The sequence below is a fragment of the Cuculus canorus genome, chromosome 7 (genome assembly GCF_017976375.1).
Source record: "Cuculus canorus isolate bCucCan1 chromosome 7, bCucCan1.pri, whole genome shotgun sequence".
NCBI classification, from domain to species: Eukaryota; Metazoa; Chordata; class Aves; order Cuculiformes; family Cuculidae; genus Cuculus; species Cuculus canorus.
In genome coordinates this window covers 36,680,940-36,691,772 of record NC_071407.1, presented here as the reverse complement: position 1 = coordinate 36,691,772, position 10,833 = coordinate 36,680,940, and the positions used below count along the sequence as shown (strand labels likewise).

General features: G+C 48.0%; 1 protein-coding gene across 2 annotated transcripts in view; it reads left to right on the top strand.

The window, feature by feature from the left end:
• The first annotated feature begins 1,135 nt into the window (after window positions 1–1,135).
• The window catches only part of PAPSS2 (3'-phosphoadenosine 5'-phosphosulfate synthase 2), a 31,253-nt gene continuing 21,555 nt past the window's right edge, over window positions 1,136–10,833 (top strand). For both annotated transcript variants that reach the window (XM_054072063.1, XM_009561783.2), the window contains exon 1: window positions 1,136–1,185. In XM_054072063.1, coding sequence (XP_053928038.1) covers window positions 1,165–1,185 — 21 coding nt within the window. In that variant the 5' untranslated portion in view covers window positions 1,136–1,164. The remainder of the gene's footprint in view (window positions 1,186–10,833) is intronic.

The following is a 10,833-nucleotide window of genomic DNA, read 5'->3' as shown; positions in this document are numbered from 1 at the left end:
GGAATGTTCTGCAGGAACGCTCCAAGGGAATGCTGCAAGGCAGTGCTCTGCAGGAACTCAGTAAGGGAACGCAGTGAGGGAATGCTGCATGGGAATGCTGCGGGGGAACAGGGGAATGTGGCGAGGGAACGATCTGAGGGAAACCTCCGAGGGAACTCTGCCAGGAAGTGCAGTGAGGGAACTCCACGATGGACTGTTCCACCAGGGAATATTCCACAGGAATGCCACGAGGAAGCACAGTGAGGGAAGCTGCCAGGAAACCCTCTGAGGGAACGCTGCATGAAAACACTGCAGGGGAACGGGGGAACATGGCGAGAGAACGCTCTGCGGGCAGGCTGTGACGGAGGGAACACTCTGAGGGAACGCTGTGAGGGAGCGATCCAAGGGAGTGAGGGAATACTGTGGGGGGATGATCCGAGGGAATGACCCAAGGGAATATTGTGGGGGAACAATCCAAGGGAATGATCCAAGTGAATACTGTGGGGGAACAATCCAAGGGAATGATCCAAGGGAATACTGTGGGGGAACAATCCAAGGGAATGATCCAAGGGAATACTGTGGGGGAACAATCCAAGGGAATGATCCAAGGGAATACTGTTGGGGAACGATTCAAGGGAATGATCCAAGGGAATGATCCAAGTGAGTACTGTGGGGGAACGATACAAGGGAATACTGTTGGGGAACGATTCAAGGGAATGATCCAAGAGAATGTGGCAATTCTCTGAGGGAATGCTGTGGGGCAACGACCCAAAGGAATGACCCAAGGGAAACAGCGAATGCTGTAGGGGAACGCTTTGAGGGAACGCTCCGAGGGAATGAGGGAATGCTCCGGGGTAACACTGTGGGGAACAGTCCGAGGGAGCGCGGCGAGGGAATGTTTTGTGGGAATGCTGCGAGGGAGCGATCCAAGGGAACGAGCGGACGCTCCGAGGCAGCGCTGCGGGTGCAGGAGGCCGTGCGGCCCCGCCCGAGCACCGGCCCCGCCCCGGCCCTGTCCCGGCTCTGTCCCGGCCCTGCCCCGGCCCTGTCCCGGCTCTCTCCCGGCCCTGTCCCGGCCCTGTCCCGGCTCTCTCCCGGCCCTGTCCCGGGGCGGGGCGCGGCGGGCGGGGCGGTGGCTCGGGCTGCTCTTAAAGCCCCGGCGCGGGCGGCGCCGTCGCCGCCACCATGTCGAGCCGCCAGCACACGGTACGCCGCGGGACCGCCGTGTCCCCTGCCTCCCTGTCTGCCTCCCTCCATTCCATCCTCCTTTCCTCTCTCCCTCTATCTTCCCTCCTTCATCTGCCCTTCCCTCTCTCCTTTCCTCCCTCCCTCCCTCCCTTCTGCCCTCCATCTCCCCCTCCATCTCCCTCCCTCCCTCCCTCTCTTCTTCATCCCTCATCCATCCTTCCTTTACTCCATCCCCCCCTGCATCTCCCTCCCCATCTCTCCCTCCCTCCTTTCCTTCCTCCCTCCTACTCTCCATCTCCCTCCCTCTCCCCTTCTCTCCCCATCTCTCCCTCCCTCCTTTGCTCCCTCCTACCCTCCATCTCCCCCTCCATCTCCCCGTTTCCCGCAGCAGCAGGGCTCCCCAGTGTCCCTGTGCGTTGGCATTAGGGACCAGCTGCCAGCAAAGAGCTCGACTCCCTTAGGAGCCGATGTCGCAAATCGCAGCCACCCTCCCACTGCCCCCCTTTGCTTCTTCCCTTTGGTATGCAGGGTCTGGGTCCCTCTGGCTTCACTTGTGTTTCCCAAGTTTCGAATTGGAACCGTAAGAAATCTTGATGCAAATCTCTTGGGCTGACTTTGCTGCTTGATTTATTTTTTTCGTTTTATTTCTTTTACCTTGCTGTAAATCTTTCCGATGGACTTAGTGCCTTTCGAACACACTGGTAGTCTGTCCAGATAGGAATGCAACCAAAACCACGCGTCACAAAGCGCGCCTGTGCAGCTGAGTGTTCTCGGAGCTGAGAAAACCTGTGGTTTAGGGATTATTTCAGGGAGGGGAGGTGTAAGATGTGAACCATGTACAGGAGTTTTGTTTATTGCTGTGACAGGAGAGAGGCGTTACTGAACTTCCAGAGTAATCCCTCTCCTTTGCCTCCACCCTGGACTTAAAATCTGACCTTTATAAGCAAGATTGCGGCTGAACTTCGAACAGTGACTGTCAAAACAGATGTTATCAGGTTGGCAGCTGTAGGTGTTTTTTGTGCCATTTATGTGGTGGGATGAAAAAGGCATGATTTCAATGACAGCAAGAGTTTTCAGTAATTATGATGAAACAGCGTTGACATCCCACTAGTGATCCTCCTGCTCTATTGCCAGGGAGATGTGTTGCACAGAGCGTAGATGAAGTTCTTCCTCCTGATGTGGTCTCAGCGTCTGCTTGGTCTCGCAAGTCGATATCAAAAGTAGTGGATAAGGCATTTTGCTTGGGTAGGGCTCCCTCGATCGGCACAATTGTTTGCATACACACATCGAGGATTGCATTCAGTCTCAGGGACATTCCACACTGTGGTTCAGAAGGGTTGAATGTTGGTGGCACATCGGGGATTTTGCCTAATAAAGGGGCAGGCAGTGGAGCAGTGTTCCTCTGCAACTAGCAGCCTGGGGGGGTTTGAACGCGGTGGTGAATTTTTCATGATACCTTATGTAGCTGCGACAACAGAAACTGTTCCATTAGAAAATGAAGATGGGACGTACAGAATACCATGCACTACTGAGAGCCCTATTAGTACTTCAGTTTGTCCTTCCGTTGCCCCTTATTTAATCCTTGTTTCTTCTTTTCACACTAAAACGAATCATTATTACTTATAAAAATCTTTATGACTAATATAATCTCAGGTTTCACCACTTTTTCATAGTGTGAGTGATGTGTTAATCTTTCTTCCACAGACAAGGTTTTGTGAGGCTGGATGTTTCCAGCATTATTCACTGTCCGAGAATAAGTAAAAAATGGGTTTTGCAGGCAATGTTGTGTGGCTGCTCTTGAAAGGTGCAGTAGTTCTAGCTGTTGCAAGATGGACTGGCTGTGTTATTTGGCTGTGCTCCTCATTTTAGGAACTGAATATTTATAAGCCCAGGCTTTAAAACCCAAATTCAGCCTGAATGCCCTCCGGAGTGGGAGGCTAGTTTGAGGATGTTATAATTGCACAGTCATTTAATAGAAGCTTATGGTAAGGTACAGGCAAGAAAATTTGAAGTTTTTTACTTCTGCACACACACACACATGAACAAGGCACCATAAGTCTGCTGAAGACCCAAGGCTTGGTGTGCAGGAATCTCTGTCTGGCTGGTTGGTATGGAAATGCACTCTTCGTTTCTGCTCCTGACATCCCAAGAGGCATCAACTCCTCTGTGTGCCAGGCAGCATCGTTGTGTTCACACACCTTGTTGACAGAAAGCATTTATTTCTAACCAGTTTCAGGACTGATTTTGTGGGGAGAAGAACAGTGTGCACTGATGACCTTAAAGACTCAATGTTCCTTACAGAGCTGTCCTGTGTGCCCCAGTGGTGAAATCCTGCTCTTAGGAGTAAGTACACTGTAAAGTAATTGCAGTGAGTAGCGTGGAGCTGTGGGACTGCCCTTGTTTATTGTGTGGGCTCTTGCACAGTGCAGCATTCAGGGCCGAGCCGTTCTTTTAGCCTCGTCGAAATAGCAGCTTGTTCTCCCTCCACCTGCGGCACCACTGGTATTTCCGCCCTCGTTAGCTCTCCCCGCCGAGCAGCGTGTTCGTAACACGCAGGATGGTACAGATAGTGCAGTGTGCTCCGTGGAGACGGCTTGCCACGAGGCCCAAACCCTCTGGAAGGACTGGCTCATCGCCAGGGCGACTGCCTGCCTGGCTTGCCCATCCCTGCGAGTGTGTAGAATTGCAGCTCAACACATCTCATGCGATGGAGGTGTTCAGAGCCAGCGCTGGAGTCCTGCCCCAGCAGTGGGTCAGGATCATTGTGCTGGCTGCTATCAGTGATTTTTAATTTGGGTGTCATCTGCACAGGTGCTTAGGGGAGAACAAAAGCCCCACACCGAAACCGCCTCTTTCAGCGTCAGTGGTACAGCTTTCTCATCTGTTCTGTCTCGCAACAGCAACTCCAGAAAGCTGAATGGTGTGGGCTGAGGCATCCCTTACTTTTGCCAGGATATTGTGGGTCACAAAGCTGTAACTTCTGATGATGCAGTTTTGCTTGTGTTGGAGTTACAGGCAGAGTTGCAAATTATGTGGTCTAATTTACAGATAAATTAACATGTAAAAGTAATTTAGATTTATTTTTTTAATTTATTTAAAGACAAGGAAAAAAAACACGAGATCAGATGACAACCCTTGGGAAATATGACTTAGTTTCTTTGCCTAAAAACTATTCTGGTGTTGAGAAAACTGCAGCCCCAGGGCTGAGTTCAGATGGGCTGAGTGGTATCACAGTCCATACAGCAGTGTATGTACAGCTTTGTCAGTTTTATTTCATGGCAATGTAAAATAAAAAGTTTATGGAAAAAAGTCAAACCATGCGTTCACCTCCTCACAGCCTTAGTCTCCACTATTGCCTTGAACATAAGACCAAAACATCTATGGCTACAGACTGGAGGGGGACAGATTTAGTCTAGACATAAGGAGGAATTTCTTCGCCAGACTAGACATAAGGAGGAATTTCTTCGACGTGAGGGTGGTGAGGCACTGGAACAGGTTGGCCAGGGAAGTTGTGGCTGCCCCATCCCTGGAGATGTTCCAGGCCAGGTTGGATGGGCCTTGGGCAGCCTGAGCCAGTGGGAGGTGTTGGGTTGGAACTGGATGATCTTAGAGGTCCCTTCCAACCCAAACTGTTCTATGATCTTAAGGACATTTATGTTCAAAGCAGTTCTGGGTTGCTCTCCGTGGTGAGACTTGCACAGACCACAAGCAGAGCCCCGATTTCAGGCTTGGCCTGGGTTGAATTACTCGAGACAGTGTTTCTGATGTTTTATTAAAAGGTCTTGAGTTTACAACCCTGATTTATTTTGTGAAAAACAGTGCCTATCTCATTGCACTGTTACAGGAAAAGGTGATAGTTTTCACATTGCTCATTGCATGCTAAGTGTGTCTTGTTTTGTTTCCTATCGCTTTTTTTGCTTTATATCTCTTTTCTTCAAAGATCACAGGAAAGTCTGCAGGTCAGCTATTTCAGTATGCTGTTATTTTGAATTCCACTTTTCCCTACAGCTCTCTCCCCTTTTCTGCCTATTTCTCTTGAAGTACTTTGCTATTAAAAACTCAACCTTTCCAGTCTGCTGCTCCCACCTTGCTGTTCCATTTGCTTCCACGGTTTTGTGGGGCTGCCAGTGTGCCAGACCTGGTTTATTAACCATACTCTGCTCTGTAAGAGTAAATTTGGGGAATTTCAGGGAAGAAAAGCCAGAAAAAGTTGCAGATTCCTAAATCTGAATGCCTCTCTCTTTCCATGGTTCAGCAAGGCCGAGCCTTCTGGGGAGCAGGGAACAAAAGAATCAGCTTGGTGCTGTCCCCAGAAGGTGCAAGCCGGGGACCTTGGTGGACCTTCCCTGAGTGCAGGAAGCCTTGTCTGGGCCCCTGGTCGTGCCGTGTGGGAGCAGGAGCAGCAGGGTATGTTTTCCAGGAAGCTGCGTGGACAGCATCTCTTGAGGCTGTACAAGAGCATACATATGGAAAAGCAGAAGCATACACGTGGTTCTGCTGAGGAAGGTCATTCCTGCCTGAACGCTCCTTCCGTCTAAGGGATGAGGCCAGTAGGTCAGACCTGATCCCTACCACTGTGCTCGGAGGGTGATCTTTTGCTTTCCCAAAAGGACTAGTGGCTCTTTGGGATATCTCTTTATCTCCCAGGAGCCTCATTTGGAGCTGAGCACCGCTGCTGCTGCTGGTGGTTGACATGGTGGGTGCCATCTAGGGTGCTGCCCAGGACACCTAAACCTAACCATAACTTCTCCAGCTGTGACTTTAAGTGCCTTGAGTTATCAGGTTGTTTCCTGTCTTGCTGCTGGACTCCTGGATAAATGCAAGCTCCAGCCTTGTCTTGTTTTCAGGCTGCACTGATGAAGTCAAGGGCAGCTACAAATCCATGCCAAAAACCCTAACTCAAGGATAGGTTTCCATCCATGCTCCCCTTGGGCAGCCTCTACAAGTAGTTTTAGGCATGACAGTGAATGATTTTGAAAACTCCATTCTACCCAGACATGTGTACTGCAGCTGCTGCTCAGACATAGGCCACGGGGATTTTGTTTTCTTGGAGAGTTTTCAAGAGCTGTGCAGGCATACTTGCATTTTTTTTACTGGGCTGATGTTGATCTTGGAGAGTGTCTTAGAGTAGCCTCTAAAAATGAAAAAACCTCACTTATCTACAGCCAGGTGTTTCAGATAAACTTGCAGCTGTACGCACCCACAAAAGATAAGTGTCGTGCAGGGCCCGTGTTAATGCTTCTAATGACATAGCGTGCCTTGAAGTTGTACTTTGGTCACAGTGCTTGTACACTTTGGTATCTTGAAAGTCCATTAAGAGAAATTCCATGTAATTCAGGTTACTGTTTATTAATTTACTGTTGTCATGAGCAGGATGACTAATGATGATCTCTGATTTACCTCTGTATCGCATCTGTAGGAAGTGAGAAATAGTTCCTTAATGGTCCTACAGCTTAATCATTTATAAGTGGAAATGTCCTTGGAGTGTATCATTAACAAAAGGAGGGATGCAAAAAAGCCTGGTCAAGGCATTCGGCGTGGATGTGCATCATGAGATGGGACACTGGGAAGTGAAGATTTTGCCTCTAGGGCTGGCAGGTTATTGTTAATGTTGCCTCCTGGCCCTCACAGAGGGCCTCCTGGCCCTCCTTTTTCATTTACTTATGGCACAGCCTGGTTACAACTAAGTGTGTGGAAAGTTTTATCTATTGAGTGGATGCCAAAGCGTGTTGGCCTGTTTGAAAAGCAGAGCTTAAGGAAGGAGCTGGTTTGCGTAGATTTTATCTTTTCTTAACGTGACTTCTCTTTAGATGCAGCACTTTCAGGACTTGTCTTTTGGAACATATTTGGAAAATGACCATTTGTACCTACATTTCCAAAACGTTCTGACCTTGAGGTCTTTGTGGCTTCTCTAGCAGAACAAAACATTTTCTTCACTATCAAACCATTTCTCAGCTTTCCATTGTGGTCAAAAAGTGTGTCGGCGGGAGGTCATTTTTCAGGCCTGCCCAGCCTTTCTGATGGGAAGATCATTTGTTTGTGTTGCCAGCGGGTTTGTGAAGAGCAAAGTAACCCCTCATTTTAGAGGCTACTACTGCTGCAGGGGACCAAGTTGTGTGCTTGCCTCTGCCAGGGACTCTGGGCATGGTGCTGGATGAGTCATCTCAACCCACAGCTGGGGCTGCATTGCATCTGCCCATGTCTTTATAAAGCTATTCAGAGACCATGGGGATGGAGTGTTGAGCTCTTGGAGGTGCAACCTGAAGCCCAGGGGAGCTGTCCTTCAAATGTGTCATTTTTATAGGCCTTACATATTGCGACACATTCATCTGCTGTTTGCGTTACTTTCTGCTGCTCTTCTGTGGCTGTAAAATTGGGGATGGTGTCACCCTCAGAGAGGTACTGGGCATTTGCATGAACTTTTGAGGGACCAAGTAACAATAATCCCCAAGGAAAACGCATAACTGTCTTTCAACGAGCCTTGCAGTGGCATGTAATGACAAAGACCCATGCCTCCACCAGGTTTAGGGAGGAGTGAGGGAAATGCTGAATAGCTGCTCGTTCAAGAACAGTGCAACGTTCTTGGTGCTGACTTAGGCAAGGGTCTAGGTAACCCCTTATCCACGTGTGTAATTAAAAGCCTATCTTGTGGCTTGTACGCATCAGGTAGAAGGCACAGGAAACCTTCATCCTGGTGTCTCCAAACTTGAGTCCTCAGTTTGGACTTGGGTCGTGCAGCTTGTTGTGTAGGTGGCACATTTGATGACATGACGGTGAAAACAAGCCCACCTTCAGCCAACAGAAACACCAAAGGGACTGAGGAAGTACTTGAGTGATGGGAAGGTCAGTCTGATCCTGTGTGTAGTTTCCAGCAGCAGCCAAGAGTGGGGTCCAGGGAAGAGTTTATGGGTAGGATGCCATGATGTGTTGTCCCAGCTTCTGTTGATTTATGACTTGAGATAACAGAGGCCATGCCTTTCTTCCTGATAGTCCTTAGTGAATTTCCCTTCCATGAATTTGTCTTAATGATTTTTTCCAGCCAAATGAACTGAATTTTTTCCAGGCCTGCCCAGCAGAGTTACCCCATTTCACATGTCCCGCGTGATAGCTCTGGCCAAGTTTCCCTGCGGTCCTTCCTGCTGCTGCTTTTGCACTTTGCAAACCTTAAAAAAAATGCTGGAGTGGAGAGACATCTCCTGTCTCCTGCTGGCAACCATTGACCATTGCAAAGTCAAGTGCGTGGAGATCAAGACGTCAGGTTCAAGGTTGTGTACCCATCTTGGATACCAAATGAAGCAGTGAGGGGCACCGTGTGGCCACGATGCTGAGTTGCCATCAGCCAGGGCTGGTGTCCAGCTGTATCCCTTCAGCAGGCTTGTAGAAGTCACACAGTAGATTTAGTTCTTTTGAGGAAATATGTATATTTTAAAACCTGATGAAGCTGCTTGATCCTCTATAGCTCCCACTGCTTAAGAACTTCTACTCCTTCTCAAAAGGTACAGGATTTCTTTTCTGAGAAGGATATGATGGGCATATTAAAACCAGGTATCTTACCCCCATATCATTTAGGGCTGAGATGGCCTCGGATTAGCCTATGCTATCTTAGAGGATGGAGGGAGCTTCTGCTTTCTTACTTAGCAGGAGATGGAGCTAGTGTCCCACCTGCCTGCTCAGAGCCATGGCTAGAGATTTTCCAAGTTTGAAAACCTATTGCAGATTGAGTTAATGGGGACCAAGAGCTGCTGAGTGTGCCTCACCATGTTTTGCGTCGGAGCAATGCCAATACGGCTTCTAAAGGTAAGTTAACGACAGTCCAGGTTTGTTGGCCTAATTTCTGAAGCTCCAAAAGGGCATGGTTTCAATGAAATGGGATATCACTTTGACACATCAGCTCCTGGCGTTCGCTGGAGGACCCTCTGGGTTAGCCAGTCCCACGTGGCATCTCTGAACAGCAGAGCTTCTGGTATTGATTGTATCTTACAACTGAACCAAATTTATCTCAGCTGACAGTCTCCTGACACTATACTGCAAGTTTTTCTTTGCATGGTGTTTGGTGTCTGTCTGCCTTGCTTGTCTAAGGGGTAGGGTGCCTGCCTTGCCACAATAAGAAGGACACGTACAGTGACTTATTCCATGTAAGGATCCACAATCTAATTCCATAATCTCATTTTCAAGAAAAAGAAATGATTGCATGTAAATACAATTCCTGCCTGGAATTTTTTTTTATATTGAAGTTAATAGTAGTCCAATTATATACCCTCGTCCCCCTTTCCTCTTGTCCCTGAAATCTGAGGGACTGATGCTCAGTGTACCATTTTTATAACCTGATATTTTTCTCCAAAAGAAGATACAAAAGCATGGCATGGTTTCTGGGTAATTTTTCCTGGCAGGGGAGCAGTGGTGTGATGCTCTGTTTTGGTGCGGCATTTCTCAACGCAGAGGCTGTTGCACCATGTGAAGCATCTCAGCTGGCTATTTGGCATGGCTCGGTAGTCACCTACCTTCCGGTTACGTAGTTCCCTTTTTTTTGTTTTCTCAGAGGCTAAATAGTTGTGCTTGGCCACTTTCTGTGGGTGTTCCATCCCCAAATTTATCTGTACTGCAGTGATAACGTCATTTAAGTTCTCTCTTTCTTAAAGATAACTGGTTTTTGCGTTGTTGCAAAAACGTTTGTTGTGTGGTCTGGTGGTCTTGACATGGTCCAGAGCAGCCGTGTAACAGACCTCAGGCATCATCAAAGCAAAGCAGTTCTTTTGCAACTTTAAACCTATTGTCTCTAAAATTAGCGTGAGCCAAACTGCTCAAGCAGGTCCATTGAGGGGAGGTAATTTAGCAGAACCGCTCTGAATATAAAAAGTAAGGCAACCATGGAGGGATTTCTTGTGTAAATTGTTATTTTTGTCAGTGACTGACGAGACCCTTTGTTTGTCAAATTTGTTGCCCATGCAGCCTTCCCTTGTGATTTCTGGAATGAAGACAGGAAGATTTTTTTGTAACATCTGTCCCAGCCTTGCAACTTTGTCCTGAAAATGTAGGCAACCAGGGTGACTCACTGGTTTTCTTGTGTCGAGGAAATTAGAGGGGTGACATAATCTAATTCTGACATAAAGAAAGGCCTGATCTGGGTGCCTTCAGAGAGGCAGATTTCAACACCCAGGATGATAGTTTGAAGTCACTTAGTCTAGAAATCAGTGTTAGATTTGAAAAGTGACTGCAACGTGAGCCTGGTTTTGCTGGAGGTTTTTTTTTTTCCTGGGTTTGTATAAAATTTGGATTGTGGCAACCCAAAACATGCAAATTTATACCAACAGAAAAATATTTTAGCTCTGATCAAAAATAAGGTCTTGCTAAGAGCTCAAAAATTCCTGTGGGTTGAGAGAAAACCACCACCTTGAAAACTTCGTGTGTTAGCAATGTTTGGCATCTCCACCCGCCTGTCTCCAAGCTGAAAGGCTGCTTGTTTCGGGTAACTGGGATGTCTCTGCTGGTCTCCTTAAGATCTTTTGTGTAACGTTCCTGGCGGAGGACAGAGGCCAAGGTAGCAGCGTCAAAAGGAACAAGCTCAAAGGCAGAAGGTGCCAACGAGCAAGTGAGGTTTGCTGAGGTTTATTCAGAGCACTGAATGAAGAAAGGGTGCCCAGTTCATCATCCTGCCTGGTGCGAGGG